Below are 21,400 nucleotides of genomic sequence, written 5' to 3' on the forward strand. Positions count from 1 at the left end.
AGATTCTCATGCTTAATTGGATTTGTTCTTACAAAATAATTACTAGCCCATAAACTGCCCAAGCAAAATACATGAATATCACCATGATCCTAACTGATTAACAAGTTGTCTTCCATTTTTTTTTTATAATGCAGATTATTACCATAACCCTAACCCTATTCTGTACTCTGCTGTCATTTTAGTGTTAATGCTAATGCCAGAACGTAATCCTTCTTTGACACTAACCTTTGTTCTGTAACTTCCTCCCTGAAGCATATGGTGGTCACAGGACCAAAGCATTCTTCTTCAATCCATTTGCCTATGAATCCATTCTCAATTCTCCATCCCCATGCAAAGAGGAAGACTGTAAAACCTGGTTTATTTATTTTTTAAAGCGCAGCAGGGATGCAGGGCTTTACAGAGATATTCAACAGGGGTTTGAGTAGACCCGCCATAGCCTGCTTGATCCTGCTGTCTGACCCCAGCTTCAAACGCATGAAAAAATAAATAATAAAAACTAGAGCAGACCGGATTGGTCCTTAAGGAGAATTGTTTTTCTGCCTTTTATGTTTCATGTCATTGTTTAAAAAAACCTCAAAGCTACAATATGGCAATATTTTCCTTGCAGGATATACAGGAAGCTAACAGCCTACATTCGAGTTTATGGCAATGCATTTCTGTATACACTGGAATTTATTACTTTATTGCTTGAAATCCACATTGAACATCGATGCCAAAATAGTTTTTATTGCTTCGTTCCAAACAAATAGGTTAAAAGGTTAAAACAAGTACATAACTTAAATGGCATATTCTACACACACAATTTTGCTAAATGCCACATGATTTTTGAACTTGTCAGGGATTGTTTTGTCCGAATGAATGTACAACAAAACATCTGAAGCAGTGCATTGTATTTTACAGCCGTGTTGTTCAGATACTTGAAAGTTGCAGAGTAGCAGAGAATTGTCTAAAGGTCTCAAGCATGCATTAAAACAAAATATTTAGTAAATTATTTAAGAGCACCTGTTTCCCTAGGGGGCCTATTTGATCTGGTTTTATGACCCTTTAAAATAATGGCAGCTATAAATTATTAACTCTAGTAAATAAAAAGAATTTTGAATCTGGAAGAAAAAGCTGACATTCCAATTTATGAAAAGATACAATTACATTAAGTTACATTAATCTAAACACTTGTACTAGGTCAAGATATACAATTATATAATTCAGAATGTGTAAATAACAAAGCCAGCTTTGTAAAGCTGTGTGTGTGTGTGTGTGTGTGTGTGTGTGTGTGTGTGTGTGTGTGTGTGTGTGCGTGTGTGCGTGCATGCGTGTGTCTGTGTATATATAAGCGATGAGAACTGTAGGTCCTGCTGCGTCCTGTATTTGCTTAAGCCAGAACAAAGCACTCTCACTGCTAGTTACTTATCTCCTATGCTTTCAGCTGCTATTCCACCACTGTGAAAATTGCTTCATCAGCCATTTTATTGTCTCATGGCTTATCTCTTATCTGCTTTGCAGATAATTCTGCTTATTTCTGTCATTGTAAATGAATTTTCATGCTCTATTAAGTATCTCATGGGAACAAAGTCTAGTTTGTGTGTGTGTGTTTTTTTTTTTTTAAACATTCTTTCTCTTACACTCTTTAATACCCCATACATCTTTTTTCCTCGCTCATGTCTTAAACAGAGAACAGTGTTTTACCCGGGTGATAGAACTGAATGTTGTCCTCTCCATGTCGCAGAGGAGAATTTTAAACAGCCCCGAGGGGCACCAGGGGCACATGGATCAATCCTACATATTCCTTCCTCTTCACTGAGCACTTTATTTCAGTTTCACAAATTAAGAGGGGGTTGTGAAAGATGCTAAACACTTAAATGACTAATCTACATAGCTTTTTCATATGTATTGATGTATTTTATTTGGTAGAGTTGTGCTTTTTTTAAAGATTTTATTTCAGTGTTGTTCAATACAGTGTTGTTCTCACAACCCCCCCTCTTGCTCCCTCTTGTGGTGCATCTCTAGCTGCACTAGTTGTTAGTACCAGCAAAACCTCTTAATTGGTTATTAGTGCATTTGCATTAAAGCTAAAAACCACCTGCTCCCACTACTTTTAAGCAGTTCTGATCTACACCTCCAGTTAAGAGGAAGAAGAACACAACAGACTGTTTAAAAGTTTTGTTTTAATGGCTGTTTTTTGCCAGCTGAGCTGGGCTGAATGCTAAACGAAGCAAATCTCCCAGACTCGTCTTCTTATAGGACCCATCAAGCTTGGTTAGATAAATGTTCCATTCTGTTCCAAAGTAAAAGGAAAAGAGATGAATAAATACAGTATGTGACAGCTTGACCAGAGAATAATAAAAAAAAAAAGTTAAATGACAGAAATCACACAAGCAAAATGTATCAAAATCAGAATACTTTATTGATCTCATAGGGAAACTGTTGGGTGACAGTTGCTCCCAGTAAGATTAAAGATTAAAGTAAAATAATAAAAAATTAAAAAAAAAAGACAATTTAAATAAATATACATATTAAGTTTAATTAAATGTGTAGCAGCATGAGATAAAATGTGCAGCAGCAGAAAAAGTCTACAATGATAGTTATACAATACTATGTTACCTTCGTTAACACCTGTCGACATGCCCCACAGGGTCCCCAAGTTTTATATATATATATATATATATATATATATATATATATATATATATATATATATATATATATATATATATATATATATATTTTACTGTCTATCAGTACCAAAGTAAAGAATTATATTGTATGGAATAGGCAGTATGGTACAATATTGTATACAATTTATGTTTATTTACATAAATCATCTGTCGCAAATCAACATAAACAAAACTTTTTACTCTTTTATATACTCTATTTCTACCCATGCCCAAAATCCAACAGGTTTGAGTAGTTAGTTTGAGTAAACCTACCTAAAACAATGCCTCCTTCTAGTGGGCATACTTTTAACAACAAAAACAATCCAATAGTTTTTCTTGGGGAAAAAACAAAATAGCATTTATTCCAGTCCTGTAAAATTACAAGCTTTTTTTTGTTGTTGTTGCAGTTACTGAGTTCTATTGTAACTGGGGGTATAGGACAAATACCACTGGAAGTAAAGACACAGCCTACTGTAACTGAGAGTTTAGGACACAGCCCGTTGTAACTGACAGCTGACTTGTATAGTAAAAACCCACCAGAGTGAATTGAAGCTAAAGTCTACACCACATTAAATTTTATCAGCAATATATAATCATTTTGGCAAAACTAAACCATGTGTTGCAGAAAGAGCAAACAATGATCATGCTTAATTAACATGATCACTAAAACATTGAGTATCCACGGATGTTCAGGCCCGAGCCATGTACATGTATAATAAACATTATGTTCTTTATAATGCTGAATTTGTACTTACTAGCCATCGCTTATAAACAAAATGTGAAGCGTTAAATATAACAACTTGGGAATAAACCTCAAGCCTTCCTGCATAACTCCATAAACTCAAAACTCATGTATGTATAAGAGCTTAACAAGTTATGTTCGAGTCCTACTCATGATTGGCTGGAGAGAGATTACGTCATTGTCCAACGCGCTTAATGAATCAATTAGTTTTATTACAGGAAACCTATAAATAAAACAGGTGTGTAGTGTATCTATTTCTTTCTAGATGTTTGAACAAATATTACAAAATATAAATGCTAGTCCAAACATGATGAACCACATGTTTACGAGCATAGTTTGTTGCGGAAATGTGCTACAGTACAGTACACAGTAATTCAGTATAATAATACATTTATAAGTGATGCTATTGTATTACTGTATACTGTATCAATATTAATCTTAAATAAAAATAAATACACATGATGTTTACTGTACCTTTGAGAAAAGTCGAGGCTGGTATGAGAGAGATGAGGAGGAGAGAGACTTTCACCCGAATGACTGGCTTCACTTAATTTAGGCTTTTTTGATTCAGTAAAATTTTTTGAGTCACTTGAATCTTTTTCTTTTCTCTCACTTTTAATCACAAATCTTTTCTTCTTAGTGCCTTCCGATTGATGGTTCTTCTTCATGGGAAACATTCGCTATTACAATAATCACTACACTTGCTGACAACAGTATAACAGTATGCAAAATACACTGCTTTACGCACACACGTGGTCACAGTAAGAATACAGTACAGTATGTATGGTAAAGAGAACTCTACTTCGGTAGCTACACAAAGACTGAGGGCAAATACTCTACTTGGGTAGCTGGCTTGGGTGAGCGAATATAACCATCAACCCGGCCCAGAAGTGTGCCACACCTAAGCATTGAAGTTTGGAGGATTCATGGAGTAAATCCTCACTGATCCTGATCCGAAGTATTTGGGCAATCTTCAGCATACCAGAATATTTCTAAGCATTCCCAGCCATAACCATAACTATAACATTGAATTATTTCCAGATGGTATAACTTTTTTTTAAATATCACATAAAACTGTGTTGTTGTTTTTTTCTTTATATAAACACTGTTCTTCTTTAATGTTAGATTTGTACTTACCGGCCATATATGCTAACACACTCATAAAGAACATAACATAGACAGCAAGGAATCGAAATAAACACACATACAAAGCACAGGATATTGAACCAAAAGCCATACATGTAAAGAGACTTCTGACAGAAGTCTTCCACAGCCGAGGAATTGAAGTTTGGAGGATTTATGGAGTATATCCAGACTGATCCTGAAAAGCAGTTAAGGACCACTGGTTATTAAAACATCTGTTCAAGTAATTTAAATCTAACATTAACAATTACTTTATTAAATGTACAGTACTTTTTATTTTCTTACATCAAAAACTGTACAGGGTTTGCACCCATGAATTATTATAAACAAATATGCCAAGATCTAGTAACTGTGTCTTCTTAACATTACACCCCAACATTTTCTTTTCCACCGTCTATCATTTCCCCTTTTTAGTCAATTTCTTACCTGTAATTAACCAGATAATGCTGAAAACGCTAAGGCATAGAACACATAGAATACAGATCTGCTTCCAGAATCCTTCACGCAGCGTGTTCATCCAGTAGGCCAACATCAATAAAATGAGCCCACACGCACCAATAACAATCAGATATATAGGAATGTGGGGCTGAATGGGGCATTCATTGTAATGAATGGCTCCTAAAGAAATCACATGAGAGCATCCAGTCACGACACATGTAATTTAAGAAAATGTAATATTAAAAGCATAATGCTACATTTAGCCACACATACTGTCTGAATCAATGGCATAAATGTGAATCCTATGAAATTCTAATTTAACTAAACATTCAAGAACTTGAAGGAGAGGATTTTGGATTTAAGAATTAAATATTTTTGAACAGCTGTTTACCTAATCCCACAGCTGTTACCAGAAGCATCCAAGCAATTAGATTCAGCATTACTAAAAAGAAAAACAACCAACACAAATAATTAGTAAGTAGCACACAGCCTAACTGCTCTCAAGCCCCATGTAATGATGCAGCGTAACACTTACCAATGCATGATATGTAAGCAGTGTTTATTTCTTTTGATTCCATCTTCAGCGATTAAATTCTAATGTCCAGTAGGACGGATGTATAATTGGAAATAATTATCTTGAATAAGATAATATAGCAATCAAGAACTTTGTAAGTTTACTGTGTAAAACCTGTAAGTGAATCTTTTATGTAGCACTGTTGTATCTTGCTCAAACATGTTGGCTCATCTTTCTTCCTGAGTGTAGTAGTTGGGCAATCTGTGCTTACAACATATCAGAATATTTCGAACGATTTTTTATAGCAGTAGAAGTAGCAGGATTGCAGTAGCAACCTAGAGTTATTTCCAGATGATAAAACCTTTTAAAGTCTTTATTTCTAAATTTTTATACACGTGATCAATATGAACATGTTATGCGTACAAAATATATTATAGTACATGTTATATTTTGCTCTTGAATGCACACCATTCACCTTGACTGTTGATTTCTGTAAAGCTGCTTTGAGACAATGTCTGTTGTGAAAAGCGCTATAGAAATAAACTTGACTTGACTTCTATACTTAATATTTCACTCTGGCTGAAATTTGTCTCTCTCTCTCTTTTGCTGTTTTAAATTAATGCTGTTGAAAAAGTCACTTTTTATTTCATTATGAAAAACTATATATGGAAATATATTAGATGAGCAACTGTGTATATGCTTTTTTTTGCTATAGTCTGCACCACAGCAACAGTATGTTCTATTATTCTGCAAGTCAAAACAGTTAATGGAAAGAGGAACCATATTTTGCTTAGACTTTCACTATTAACTTTTAACACTTTCAGCGACTTCTGAGTCTAAAAAATTATAATAGTTCATGAGACCGCAGGAGATTTTTGCATACTGATAAAGTGATGTAGTAATTTTTATAGCGAGCAACATCTTTGTCATCTATTGAACATATTACATAATGTTCCACAATAAACAAAGTCTTTTAAAATGACAGGTTAAACAGATGCACGTACCACTTACTTGATTCAGATAGGCATTAATGCAACTACACTTAAAGAAGCAATTTTGAACGATCACCACAGACATAAAATTAAAAAATAATAATAATAACTGATATCATCAATCAGCAATTGACAGAAATATACCAAATGATGAAGTGGATAGATCATATGCCTAGATTCCCTAAGGTCAAAGTACTACAACCAATGTTACACATTAAACACCATATATCAACTTGTGACCTACAGTTGCACAGAATGAGCAAACTTCTTAAATTTCTTCAAACCCTAGTATGGGTTGTAGTACTATTGTCTGTATTGTCCTTCTGGCTCACATTCTGTAATGTATTTTCAAATACATACATATAACTATTTAAACATTTACATGTGAAATTTCTTAATTCACCACAAATTTAGGAAACTGTTATTATGTGACACTTCTGAGTTCGTTTTTTCCATAATATCTGAAGGCAGCTGCAACAGAGTCCGAGAATCCATATCACAACTGCAACATTTATGGCATTTGTGATCCAGAAAGCAAGCTTGTAGACAGTCTTCTCACAGTAGTCAGCAGAGAGGTGGAACTCATATTTTGGTTCATATGCCATGTATATGAAAATAGTACCTAATAAAAGAAAGGCATCAGTTTACTTATAAGCATATACATTATTGAATTCTGTAAAAAAAACATACATAAACTTTTGTTTTAATTCACTCTATATTTTTAATTCAAATAATCTACAATTTTTTATACAGAGACAATCATGTCTCCAGTATTGTCAGCAAATTATGTACCTTACTAATTGGTTTATAACTGGGTATTTGCAACATTGGTGCTTACTATCTGCCAGACTTTCACTTTTGGACTAACCTATACTGCCTCCACTGCACATTTTATTAGGTTGCTGATGCTTATCTGACCCTATGATTCCCAGTGTACTTTATTTTTCTTTAAATTTGTCTGTAATTCCTGGCTCACTTTCAGTCTTACCTGTCAAGAGCCAGATTGGACAAAAAACAAGGAGCAGCATTTTAAAAATCTTGCACAGCAGAATTGGTTGTCCATTTGGTTGGAAGCAATGAAGATAGGGCAGGATCTGGAGAATTAGACATACTATTCCTCCTACTAGCAGGTAGACAGGAATCATGGGCTGCTTTGGGCAATCATGAATGTGCCTTGCTCCTTTAAGGGAAGATGTAGCAAGAAAGGCCAACAACCATTCAAGAAAAATCTAATAACATCTATATGAAATGAATTGGGTTCTGTGGTGATTTAAGTTGTTATTTTAATGAAAAGATTTTAACATGAGCTATGGTTACATTTCCTCACCAAGTCCAGTGATAACAGTCGGTAAAAGACTCAGAAGAATTCCGATTCTTCCTGAAAGATATTGCAGAGGAGTATTAGTAAAAAAAATTGTCCTATAGTTTATAAAGGGACTTGTTCATTTATATAGTACACATATACTCTTATAATGACTTATAAAGTCATAGGACAACTCATGTGTGAGGAAACACAGACAGTAAAGTACAGCAATTAGTCACAGGCAAGTAAAATTTCACAGCCAGAGAAAATAAAGTTTACAGTTAGTTTAATGAATTTGATTTGCTTCTCCCTTTATTTAATCATTTTATTCAAAAAAGAAATAATTTCAAAGGTCCAGCTAAGGATTAAAAAGGCTGTAGTAGTTCAAACTTTAAAATATTTCAGTGAGAGTCTGTTTGGCTAAGTGTTTCACATCTTCTCATCAGGACATAATCATTACACCACCAAGCTCCCATGAGGGAGAATATTATTCATACAAACATTACAAAATTCTAGTTCTTAATTGAAAACCTTGAGAATTACAACCACAATGTGATAAGGTTTTCTGATATGAGTTTGTTTCACCTTGCATAATGGCGTTGACATTTAATGTGGAAACGAAAATAGACATGATTTTGCTGGTAGACATGGGTTTGTGAGGGGAGTTAGAGATTACATACTCAAATTATTCCTTTTCAATACATGTTGTAACTAGAAATCTACAATCAACAAGTAACAATAATTTTAGAATCTGTCATGGTATGTAATTATTTTATAGAATTATAAAATAGCTGTAAGATTTGTTATTTAGAGTGATAAAGAAATGACAGAACTTTACTATTATTGATAATCACATTTACTACATAACAAATGTTATTTTAAACAAATTTCTTTTTACTATAGTGTATAAACCTCTCATTAAAATTGTAAAAAAAAAAAATTCTGTTATTTTGGCAAAGCAAACCAGGCAGTGTTAAACATCAAATAAAATATAAATATATTGTGGTAGCAACTGTTATTTGTTATTTAGCACATGGTCTGCCTTGTCACTAAAATGTAAAGAAGAATACTTTTTTTAATTTCATAATACTATATATACAAAAATGCCAGTTTGTGCATTTCACAGAACAATGCGTTCACTTTTAAAACTATATGAAAATCTATCAAGGTTAAAGATGTAGATCTAAATTTTAATTGAAATTAAATTGTTAAAAGATTTAGCATATACCTGTGAAGATGGAGCTACAGACAAAAATAGTACCAGAGACAAATGCCATTTGGTTTCGAAGTTCAAGTTTTCTATGCAAAAAAAAAACAGAAAAATAATTCATTAACATTCATTATCCAGCAGCTTTAGAAAGGATGAGTTCTTTCTAGTCTTAAATATTGTGAGCAAATATTGTGTACATCAAGCAGATTTACAACCAGCTTTATGCGAAAGAAAAAGAAAACAGAGACAAATTAACTACAACCGTGAACAACCTTTGGACAAAAATGTTCAACAGACAAATAAATTCTAAAATAGTTGGAAACATAAGGTGTACCAAAATATGTACATCCACTATTATGCCCTCCAATACCTCCACTACCAAAAAACTCATCTAAACCAGCCATACAAATGCCAAGTTGGAGTTTGCAGGTGATCACCTGCAACCATACATAGAGCTCAGGAATGAATACCGTAAAGCATGTGGGTGGCAGCACCATGTTGTGGGGGTGTTTTACTGGAAAAGGAGCAGAGCCACTTCAGAAAATAGACGGCATCACCAGGGAGGGGGATTACAGTATGTAACATGACATAACATCAAAGGCACAGAGTTGCAAAAACCCGAGTATGAAGTATTTTAAACTGCAAGTATGTACATTTTTGTAGATTGCGGGTCTTGTAGTAAATATACTTGTTGTCTGTAAGCATATGTCTGATGGGAAGTCCTGGGATTTTGTTAGTGCTGAGACATGTTTGTAAGATCTGGAGCACTGACATGACTAATTATTGATTCAGAGGAGAATTTTCTAAGTATGTAATGACTTGACACTCACTGAAGCGAAGGGCTAATGATAGCTAGCTAAACTTGAGTGACATAAACATTCCTCAGCCAGAGTATAACATGTGCAATCAAAGAGTCTGACAGCTCAGACTGCGGATTAATGAAAAGTAACTATTTAATCTCTAGTGTTATATTTGTATGATCAATGTTTCTTCCTGAAAATTATAGCTTTGTTAAGTAGCTCGAGAGGGTGAAAAACTGCTTCATCCACATAGTAAAGAAGTAAAACACAGGGAGGGTAAAAATGAAGGTGTGAATGGTATGTTGCTAAAACTGTTGCAGTGGCTAAGACAGAATTTTTATTCTCATCTCCTTTTCCCTTTGCTCTTCCCCTTTAGGAAAACATCAGTTTTGCTCTGAAAAGGTTGGGGTTGGTTTGAAACTACTTACTACAGTGACAATTTACAGACAGAATGGAAACAATACAGTGTAATAACATTAAATAAAGTAACGAACTAATCTTGCCCTATTTTGGGTGAACACCCTCATACAGACATCATACAGTATTTTCTCAAACATGTATACATGAACTTTGAACCTTTTTTAAATGACACCACTGTCATCCAAAAAAACTATACAGATAATTCTTACTCACCATGCATATGCTTTTCATCCAGTTTGTATTATTTGTGTCTTTTCTGTATCTGTTTATTGCTGTTGCTCGATGTATTATGCTTTGTTTAAGAGTATTGTTTTGGTTTTTATTTGCACTAGGAGGAGTTCCAAGGTGGACTTGTTTTAAACTTAGTCAACCGGTTATTTAAAAGGCTGCAAGGCAGCATCAGTGACACGAATCAGGAAATGAACGTATGGTTTTTTTTAAGTAACCCAGTTTCAAAGCCTACAAATAAGTACTATATTTATCAGGTCTACAATGGTTTGTAATAGTAAAGCAGCTTCTGACTGGTCTGCTAAGTTTCTCTTAATCTTTTTAGCTTTTTTCAGTTCAAACTTGTGGACCATAACATAGCAAAACGTGCTATTAAAGATTCAGCTGTCCAACAAGGTTACTCTTCATGAAGTCACATAAAATCACAGCTTCATACACTTTACAATCCATTATTACCTGTTTTAAATGAGGTATGATTAGAAAATATTTGCTAGATAGCATATATAATTCAATGTTTCATTAATGGTTATGAGCTGGCAATCAGACTCAAGCACCCATTCACATCAACAGAGCTTCTGTCGAGCATGCACCCAGCTTGAAGTTCCTTGAAGTCCACATCTCACCTGGTCTCTGAACTCTTCTGTCCTGATCAGAAAGGCACAACAGCACCAGTATTTTATGGAGACTTAAAAAGTCCCGTCTGTGCTACAGGATACTGGAGAACTTTTTGCCACTATACTATTGCGAGCATCCTCACAAACTGCCTCTCAGTGTGGTACAGCAGCTGCATTGCTTTGGACCGTAAAGCTCTACAGAGGGTTATGAAAACCGCCCGACAAACCATCGACACTAAGCTTCCCACTTTGGAGAACATTTACAACAAACACTGTCTGCAAAGGGTGGTAGCAAAGATACCTCTCATTCCAACCATGGACTATTCACCCTTCTCACATCGGGCAGACACTACAAGTGCCTCAGAGCTCACGAAAACAGACTGAAGGATAACTTTTTTCCTGTGGCTGTTACTGCACTGAACAGCTGATAATCATACAATGTTTAAAATATGCTACTGCATTATCACCTTCTGTGTATTTTGCACGCTTTATCCACTAGGCATTTTTGCACCATCCATAACTCACGTTTATCACGGCACTACTGTATAGTGCACCCATATTTATTCTATATGTACTGTATCATACGTACATTCATACATCTAAATCATGTTATTTGAGCATGTTATCTTCTGACATGTCTATCTATGTACATTCTTTGCACAGTATATTGTACATTTCTATATATACTATATATTATTGCCTACTGCATCTTCTGTACATTATTCACCCTCACCCCTGTACATATGGACCTCATACCCTATTTATCATATTGCTATGACCACATTAGTGCATTGTTGTATATGTATGTCATGAAGCATATAACACAAATTAATGTCTCCTGTATTTAGATTTGCAAAAATATTAAGAGACTGAAATGTTTTATTTTGCAAATGTCAGGTGGCAGAGATGCTTGCAGATGCATCTAAGATTTATTAAAGCAATTTAGAACATTAAGTAAATTCTGAGTCAGGAAGGAATTTAGGTGATCCACAAACAACATGAACAGGGCAATCCCAAATGCATGAACAATAAACAAAGGCTTGGTAAGGCAGGCAAAAGTGCACCAAGCATTACTTTGTACTGGTGTTGTAGTTGTGTGTGTTTATATAGTGTGGGATGATTAAGATCAGGTATGTGTAATTACTAATCAGGTGACTGTGAAAGTAAGAGTGATGTGAGTGCTGAGAATTGCAGTAAGTGGTGGCCATGTTTGTAGGCGCAAGGTGTTGAATGCTATTTACATTATCCTGATTTTGATCTACCCCTGAAAGACTTCTTATGTCTATAAGATAAGGACATAAAGGACTAACATTAGCTAGACAAATTCAATCTCAGCCAGAGTATGATATGTGCATTTAAAAGCTCAAGTCAATCTTTTATTTGACATCCCTGGTGTGAATTCATGGAAAATATATTTACACCATTTCATGCAAAACCTGTTATTTTTTATGGAATCTTTTTTACCCCAACTGGAATCTTCCCAACAGAAAATAAATTATGCACATTAGCTGATCAGCTGCACTGATTATTTGCAAGGCAAATGATTGGCAGAATTATAGGCTAATCAAGCAGCAAAGGAGAAGGAAAAACTGCTTTGTCCACAAAGTCTAAAACAGGGAGTATGAAAATGAAGGTATAAATGGTATGCTGCTTGGTGTTGCAGTGGTTGAGACAAAAAGATTTTTGCTGCGTTTTGCTGTGAGTCAAAATCTGATCTTTTTCTTTATTTGTCTTTGGTTTTACACCAGTTTTGCCATGAAAATGACGAAAGATTGAATATTTGAAATACTGAACAGGATAATAAGAATAAATAAAGTATCATTAAATAATATTGCTTTATGCTAAAATGCCTTGTTTTTTTCACATCAGCTCCCCATTTATGTTTAACCATAACAGATTTGTGATAACTATGCAGATGTATTTAAAATACATTTATTTTTTTTTTTTTATTTATTTATTAGAAAATACTGAAATATCACATTGGCATTGGTATTCAGACCATTTGCTATGACACTTCATTTATCCATGCTTTTTTGCAAAATGGCCACATCCAATGCAAAAAGTAGGCATTTTTGCAAATTATAATTTGATTTTAATGTGTCCTACACTGAGGTAAAACTTTCATCTTGCCACTGCTATAAAGCCAGGATTAGTGAAGTGTATTTCTAGTGCAGGTATAATAATGCAAGAATACACATTTCTTAATTCATCACTTAATACAATTCTATTGAAATATCATTATATTTAGATATGGTGTATTTTGAAACAGTGTTGTAAATGATCTGTCCCCAATCCCCACCACACATCATGCTCTCCTGTAAATATTAAAGTGGACATCGACATGGCAACCTTGAAAGATTAAAACTGCAGTGCAAACATTATTGTAAGTACATTAACAAATATTAGAACAGGAAGTACCTGTTTACTAAAGAGAAAATAAAAAGACAGTAATAAGATGTTGGCTTCTGAGGCTATTACAGCCTTTTAATTTAGAAATGAACAAACTGCTGCATTTGGGATTTATTCAGTAGAATTGCACTGTTCTGCTGTAATTCCAGCTACAAAACACTAGGGGCATCTCATGTGATTGTGGCAGTTTTTATAAGTACTGTAGTAATGAAATACACTATTTGGCCAAAAGTATGTGGATACTTTTGCCACAAAACAGGAAGAACACTACTGTTGTAGAATTAATATTTCCATTTACTGGAACTTGTGCTAATAGCAAAGTCTATAAAGGCAATTGCTAAAATGGGAGACCTCGGCTTTGGGATGTGAACTGCACTCCTCTTTGCCTCACATTAGCACATATACATATACTATATATTATCTATTAAATATAGTCTGTAGTTGTACCATCTGCAATATTTTTTAATCTTGTTTTCTGTTCTTACATTATGGATCTGATTATTAACGCACTTTAGCCACAATTTATTCAAGAATGCAGAGGAGGGAGCTGCCAGGAAGGAGGAAAAGAGGAAGGCCAAGGAGGAGGTTTATAAATGTGGTAAAGGAAGACATGCAGGGAGTTGGTTTTAAAGAGGCAGATGTAGAGGACAGGGGGGTATGAAAACGGATGATCCACTTTGGCGACCCCTAATAGGAGCAGCCGAGAGAAGAAGATTCACAATTTATTCAAAATGATTTCTTTATTAGAATAGACTTCAGAAAATATAGATGTGCAAAAATTGTGCCATCAATAGCATACTTTTTTTTTTTTTGCTAAAGATATTTAAAAGAGGAAAATATTCTTGTTTGCACTATTTGCTGGTGGATTTGTTACTCTTTTTTATTTACTCTAAACAATATTCATTTAAATAAAATGTATAATATTATATGCATACATGTGGTGTAATCATATGAAAATCTTCAATAAAACAGAGATGAAAAACTTAAGATAAATACTTTATTAAACATTTATTAATCAGAAAAGGCTAGAAGCGAAAACGACTTTTCACAAATTGGGCACACAAAGTAAGGACTATAGTTATTGATCATAGATTTTTACAATAGTGCTAGCATTATAAAATATTTCACTTCATTTATTAAAAGTATGATCAATTCGGATCTTTGTACAGTTTATAGATGTGTGAGAGAGAAAAGCGAAATTGTGTTTCATTGACCTTGAGTGACACAAGTATTATTGCAAATGTGCTGCACCTAGCCACTAGAGGGCCTCGAAGACAGATTCACAGTCCCATCCATACAATTATGTCCACCCATATATGTACAGAGAAAATCAGTCACTAGCAAAAAAAAAAAAAAAAAAAAGGGAAAATTTAGGCTTGTTATTCCAAATTTTGCCTGAAAACCATAATTGCAAAATCATTTATTTGGTGGAAAATTATTTGCTACAAGCACGTGCACTCTTAGTGCCGGTCCCAAGCCTGGATAAATAGGGAGGGCTGCGTTAGAAAGGGCATCCAGCACAAAACATGTGCCAAATCAAATTTACGGATCAGGAACCAGAAGTCCATACCGGATAGGTTGAAACCCGGTTTACCAATGACCGCCACACGTATTGTTAGCCAACAGGGTAGTGGTGGAAATTTGGCTACTTTCGGCCAAAGGAGGAGAAGGAGAGGAGAAAGCTGTCTACAGAGACAGCAGGAAAAGGAGAAGTGTAGGAAAGCAGCGGTTGCAAAAGTACACACAGCCTTCACTTAAGTACAGATACTCATGTTTTAAAATACTTGGGTAAAAGGTGAAGTACTGACTACACTTTTTCCTTCAAGTTAAAGTAAAAATGTTTGTGCTCTGACATGTACTTAAGTAAAAAGTAGCTGATGGTAGTTATGGCTTTAAGGAAAGAAATGTGGAAGGGCAGATGGTAATAGATTTTGCTATAAGGATGGAAATGACAGTGGTAAATACCTATTGTAAGAAGAAGGAGGATCATAGGGTGACCTATTAGAGTGGAGTAGGGTGCACACAGGTGGAATATGTTCTATGTAGGAGATGCAACCTGAAGGAGATTGGAGACTGCAAGATGTTGGCAGGGGAATGTGTAGTTAGACAGCAGCGGATCTTGGTCTGTAGGATGGAGGAGAGGAGGAGAGTCCGGACTGAAAGAAGAATATAATGGTGGGAACTGAAGGAGGAAGTAGTGTAGTGTGAGGTTCAGGGAAGAGGTCAGACAGGGGCAGGGGAGAGGCCAATGTGTTGACTAGTGAGGAAAGACCATTACAAAAGAAATAGGACCTAAAAGCAACGGTTGGCAAATGTCATATAATCATAAAATAATATGTTAAAGTTTCAGGAACAGCACCGACATTGTTAGCCAAAATGAAATGCACCACAATGAAAAAGGAATTACCACAAGGGAACCAAATGCTAAAACAAGGAAAGCATTTGGTTTGTTGGAATGCAGCTGTTTGTGATTGTGTTTAATCTATAAATTCCATATAAGGTAAAAGCAGAATCACTGATAATACAACAGAAATACCACAGGGTATTTAAAACATATTTAGTCAATATAGTAGTTGGGTGATATTTCTGTGAATAAGAGGTGCCCCCATAAAATATATGTTTTAGTTATTCAAACCCTTGCTCTCGAATTGCATCTACAAATATCGTTGCAGTGTTTATAAATCTATTTTAATCTTTAAATATCAAATATCACCAATTTACACAGGGACAGTGTTATCTCCATTGCCTTATCATCAGGCTTGGGTAGTGGCTTGAGACTGTAATTTTGCTTGGCATGCACACATGCATATGAGAAAAAAGAAACCGCCCACGAAGACCAATGCTAGCATGATGTATGCCAGTGTGGTGGTCCAAAAGGCAAACAAGTAAAGTGTCTTATTGCAGTACGGTATGTGCACCACAGTTGAGTTGTAGTTGGCGGGGTAGATTGAGTAGATCCACACACTGCCTGTAAGACAGTGGACAAAGTAATATGACAAGTTCAAAAGCAATTCAACCTTCTAAAAAGCTATACATTGTTTCCCATAGTTATCTAAGTATATACAAGATATACAACTATACAAGACTTTATTAATGTGTTTTAGTGAGTTTTTGTTTTTTTACTAGCATTCACAACATAGCTGTAATTTTGTTTTGGAAAATGCTGGAGATTTGATGACAGCATTTAATGACAGGTCAAATACATTTGTGTAATCTATTCATGTTATTAAAATTTACAACAGAAAAGACATCACTTCCATTTTAATTGAAGCCTTTTAAATCTTTATAGTATTATCAATATATATATATATATATATATATATGCCCACGTCAGTCACATATTTAGTATTTTTGTTTGTAGCACACAATAATATGTACTTATATATTTTATTATACACTATAGGGAGCATCCCTATTTATCAAGAACATGAAATGAGGTCTTGTCTATGGCATGCTACTAGCCATGCTAACTAATATTATTTGTGTGGAACTGCTGATAATTAGGCTATTAACATTAGTGAGGATGACATCCTCACAATTCTTTGGCTGCCAAAAAGAATCTAATAGCATATTTGACAGTAGGGCTGGCTGTTATCCACATCGCTAGGTAAGGAAGAGAAAGCCAACAGTGGTAGCAAAAACCCCTGTTCTTTTGCTAGATGGTTGATTCAACAAAACAAGCAAAACCATCCCATTATTATTTATGAGTGTGTATCCTCTAACTGTCTCTCAATTCTTTCATATTTCTTTGGATTTCTTTAAATCGATTTTTCTCACCAGCAATGAACCAGCAAAGTATGAAGCCTGACACCAAGCTGTTCCAGATGGAGCAGAGGAAATTCAGACCTGGACTATCTTTCTGAGAAAAGGGTAGGCAGGAAAGCAGGGTCAGGCACAAGCTAAACACTCCAGACACCAGCACATACACAGGGATGTAGTTCTGTTGCGTGCACTCCTTTAGATAGATTGTACCTGAGGGGATGGATTCAAGATTGATGTGAAATAATGTCACAATTTAATATATTTCCAGTCATTTTATGCTTTCTACATGACTTTTAAAGACAGGGCAACAACTGTTCGCAGTTTTTCTCTTGTGAAATTATCCATGCCAAATGACAGTTGAATGTTACAGGCATATGCTAATTTGCCGAGTTTCAGAGGGTGCGTCTCTGGGAAACAAAGAACTGTTAAAGTTTTACAACTGTACTAGATTTGGACAAGATTAAGGTTCTGCAAACAGTATTGCTTGTATCAATAAAGCTTATATTTAACATTTTAATTCATTTAAAATATTCTTGAAACGTGAAGTTGTTATTTGAGTTAAAAACACAGCATTATAAAAATAAAGTAAAAAGGTCAATTCACATTTCAATTCACACGTTTTCATTCTCCCACATGAAATGTATACATACATTCCTTCTAAGGTGAAAATTGTTGTGAGGGCAGATGCTTACCTATGGAGATCTGAGCAATAGGTAAACCAACCAGCAGTAATTTGGAGAGCACTGTTATTATAAAAATAACAAAAGTAAAATTTATTGTTAATTAATGTTAAATTATTGTCAATGTTCCTGTATTGTGCTTTTACTGTGGGTCAAACCTATTTTATGTAGACAGTGCAAAATACATACAATAGTTCAGCATTTATGGATATTCTTTATTCATGAAATATTAGCTAGGCTGTAATAACCTATGGTATTTCTACAAAGAAATAAAGACCTCAAACATAAAATGAAATCTACTCACATATACAGACGGGGTTAAATGTTGCCGACACTTTTAGGGGACTCCATGAATTTGCTTCTGATGTTGCCATGATGCTTTGTATTCTTTAAACTATGCACACCAAAACAAATCCACATGTAATCCTCAAGTTCATGTAACCCACTGCACTGGATGTTCTTCAGTTATATAACTAGATAAAATAAAATAAATGTCTGGGTAAGTAAAATACTGTTCTGTTTCGAGTCAAGCTCAATATTTCCTTTACTTCTTGATATGAACCAAATGTTTCCACCACCTTTTTAGGCTATGACCAAAAAACTCAGAAAGATCAGAAAGACTTTTCTTTTCACCTAAAGATTTTGACTCTATACATTCAGATGTAACATGCAAATCATGTTTTCCTGCTTTGTGCACAGGGTCTAAATGCTGGATAATATTTGGGCCTCTTAGTTCCATTTAAGGCAAATGTTTATTCTGTAGCATGCAGACAACTGTGAGCTTCTAATGTTCTGGCAACAATTCTGAGAAGGCCAGATATGGCTGTCATGAAGTGTTCACAAACTTTGGTGTATCTAGTATATTACTTGTAACTAGAGCTGCAACAACTATTTGATAAAATATATAATAATCAATAATGAAATTCGTTGTCAACTAATGCTGTTATTGATTATTTGGGCTTATTTGGGTTAGCGTGACGGTAATATAACACAGCTGCTGCACAACCTGCACAACCTGCAGCATTTAGTAAGCAAAACATTTATTTAAAAAACGTTTAATTATCAGATTAATCAATTAATTGGAAAAACTAATAATAATAGGCCGACTAATTGATTTTCAAAACAGTCATTAGTTGCAGCCCTAGTTGTAACGAGGTTGGAATTAATATACTCAACACCCTGCTGCTTTCCAACACCCCTGGATTAATTACAACCTCCCGATGGCTTCCAATGTATGTCTATCACTATACAACTGGACATCATAATGCCATTCACTTTAGAATGTTGACATTTATAAGACTGCTACCACATTCATTAGTTTACCCCTAACACTGTAATGTTGTCCTCTCTATTCGGAATGCATTTTCCTGTGTATTTATTTATTTTATTTATTGTTTTGTACCATCATATTATGTGTTACACTATGGTCCTAGGAACACAAAATTTTATTTTAGTTTGTACAAGCTATATGAATGGCGAAAAAGCCCAAATTGAAATCTAAAATGTGCTGAACAGAATCATATAAATCTTCTATTTCAGATTGTATTAAAAGTGTATTTTAAGGCCTTATTATAAAGTCTTTTAAGCTTGATGTTTGAGATATTATATGTATTTTATAATAAAGCATTCCAAATATGACAGGTTCTATATCCACATTCGTTTTCAACACACATAACACACACCAGTGGCAGTCGCATACAGTTACTCATTCCCCTTTTTTCTTTCCAACCATGGTCAAAAGCAAAAGCAAGATGCCCATGATTACAATGACAATTAACAAACACATAAAATAACACAAATAGCCATTAAAATCTAAAAAAGTTTGTATTCATTAAACAAGCTCAGCATTAAATAAGATTGAGCAACATTTAACACTACAGAAACCACTTTTATAAACACTGATTTACAGCTCAGTTTAATGCAGAAAACAGAAGTAAAGAAAATAAAATCACCCACTAGCTTCGGATCCTTTCTCTGATTTCTGTGAGGCAGTCCTGTTCAGTAGTTGAGACGCTTAAAATAACTCACATGCATGTCTAGGGTGCAGCATGTCAGGTAACCCTCACGCCAATAACAACTATTCTGCCTTCTACCAAACCACACCTTTGTTTCAGCTTGAACAACTGTGCAATTTTCATGCGTTTTGAATACAGAGTCAGTCATATGCACATATATAATTTTACACAAAAAGTGAATATTTTTAAAGTAGAAAATCACATATTTTGTCTTTGGTTCTGGTTAGTTTTAAATTGTGTTTTAAACTCATGCCTATAGAAGCAATATATGCAAGCATTCGAGCAATATTTGTGTTGCATTAGAAAGTTTGTTTTGTCCTCCATCTGTGTCATCTCACTGTCCTAAATTTATCAAGAGCAGAAGTGTCCAATCTTATCAAAAGGCCAGGCTAGTTTTCCAAGTTTTTTATCTTTTCTCTCAGCAGTGTAAGGATGGTTAATGCTTATGACTGTAAAGTGTTTGAAGTGAAAACCAGTACCCAAACACAAGCCATTTCCAGATAAGACCTAACACCCCCCAACATCTACAGTGTATTAAATTCTTGGTGAAACCGGTGATGACTGGAACATATTTTGTTTTAGCACCTGTAACTCTAACACTTGTTTGTTTTGGAGCTTGTTTTAGAAAAACATTCCAACATTTGTCTTTCATCATTTACTTAAAATAGAGGTCATTTCAACCTCCGTTATAATTTTACTGACTTCATAAATTGATGTCAAATACACTGAGATCACAGTTACAACCTATTCCAATACTGCTACATCATAACATTAGGAAAGAAGCAAAATTAGAATTTAGTGAATGTCCTTTAAAGCACAATCCTTGCGAACAAAACTAAGTAAAGTCCAATAAAACAATGTTATCTATGTATAATCATAGGGTCATAGTATCGTTAATTATGGTATCTATCAGTAGATAACAGATTACTGCTCATTTGTGTAAATCTATTAGCATTCTAGAGATCACTACCTTCAAAGCTGTGCCACTTTACATTTAAACGGTTAAAGCCTGCAGTTTGCATCCCTCAAGTTGCCTCTGTGCTTTTCATAAACACTGAGAGAACCATTCAGTAGGGCCTGACACTGATTTTATATAAATATACACTTTCTCTTTCAGTGGCTTTTCTTTATTTGTATTATTTTTAACAATATACATGAATACATTAATAAAGACTTCCAAACTATGTATCTGTGGTCAAAACAAATTATGGTCCCAATAAGTGTAAATAGATGGGATAGTATTTCACGGCTGGATAAGTGTGCCCACAATTTTGACTAAATCACAACAGTGTAACCAGCAAAGCACCCCCCCACCACCACCAACACCACACCTCCTCCTCCATAGTGCACAATGGGAAAAACACATACAGGAAACGTTCATTGCCCCTTTGTAAATATTACAAGACACAGCAGTTAGAATGAAAAATCTTTACTTTAAACTCATGAGACCAAAGGTTTAGTCAATTTATAAGCAAGTCT

At 34.6% G+C, this 21,400-nt stretch overlaps 1 protein-coding gene across 4 annotated transcripts; it reads right to left on the bottom strand.

Annotated features, from left to right (window-relative positions):
- Positions 1-2,728: 2,728 nt before the first annotated feature.
- LOC124387925 (transmembrane protein 272-like) lies at positions 2,729-19,988 on the bottom strand. 4 transcript variants are annotated; one of them, XR_006926284.1, is made up of 8 exons: positions 10,427-10,675; positions 9,012-9,082; positions 7,808-7,858; positions 7,469-7,660; positions 5,510-7,102; positions 5,366-5,416; positions 4,963-5,154; positions 2,729-4,714 (listed from the first exon to the last, which is right to left on the bottom strand). XR_006926284.1 is itself a non-coding variant. In XM_046852535.1 (5 exons), the coding sequence occupies exons 2-5, from the start codon at positions 18,278-18,280 to the stop codon at positions 16,218-16,220; spliced, it is 531 nt and encodes a 176-aa protein (XP_046708491.1). In that variant the 5' UTR covers positions 18,281-18,379; positions 19,863-19,988; the 3' UTR covers positions 15,214-16,217. The 4 variants fall into 4 exon arrangements, 3 of the variants coding, with proteins under 3 accessions (XP_046708491.1, XP_046708492.1, XP_046708490.1); XM_046852535.1 differs by lacking the exons at positions 2,729-4,714; positions 4,963-5,154; positions 5,366-5,416; ... (3 more) ...; positions 9,012-9,082; positions 10,427-10,675 and adding exons at positions 15,214-16,432; positions 17,242-17,436; positions 17,919-17,969; positions 18,211-18,379; positions 19,863-19,988; XM_046852536.1 differs by lacking the exons at positions 2,729-4,714; positions 4,963-5,154; positions 5,366-5,416; ... (3 more) ...; positions 9,012-9,082; positions 10,427-10,675 and adding exons at positions 15,214-16,432; positions 17,242-17,436; positions 17,919-17,969; positions 18,211-18,300; positions 19,863-19,979.
- Between the last annotated feature and the right edge of the window lie 1,412 nt (positions 19,989-21,400).

This window comes from Silurus meridionalis, chromosome 6 (genome assembly GCF_014805685.1).
Source record: "Silurus meridionalis isolate SWU-2019-XX chromosome 6, ASM1480568v1, whole genome shotgun sequence".
In the NCBI taxonomy this organism is placed as follows: Eukaryota; Metazoa; Chordata; class Actinopteri; order Siluriformes; family Siluridae; genus Silurus; species Silurus meridionalis.

What these genes read in the sequence shown, in the direction of transcription:
- LOC124387925 (XM_046852535.1), bottom strand. Translation starts at nt 18,280, where the DNA reads ATGGCAACATCAGAAGCAAATTCATGGAGTCCCCTAAAAGTGTCGGCA. An exon ending in ATTTAACCCCGTCTGTATAT is followed by an intron (nt 17,970 to 18,210) that starts GTGAGTAGATTT and finishes TTATAATAACAG; the next exon opens with TGCTCTCCAAATTACTGCTG. An exon ending in TATTGCTCAGATCTCCATAG is followed by an intron (nt 17,437 to 17,918) that starts GTAAGCATCTGC and finishes CCATCCCCTCAG; the next exon opens with GTACAATCTATCTAAAGGAG.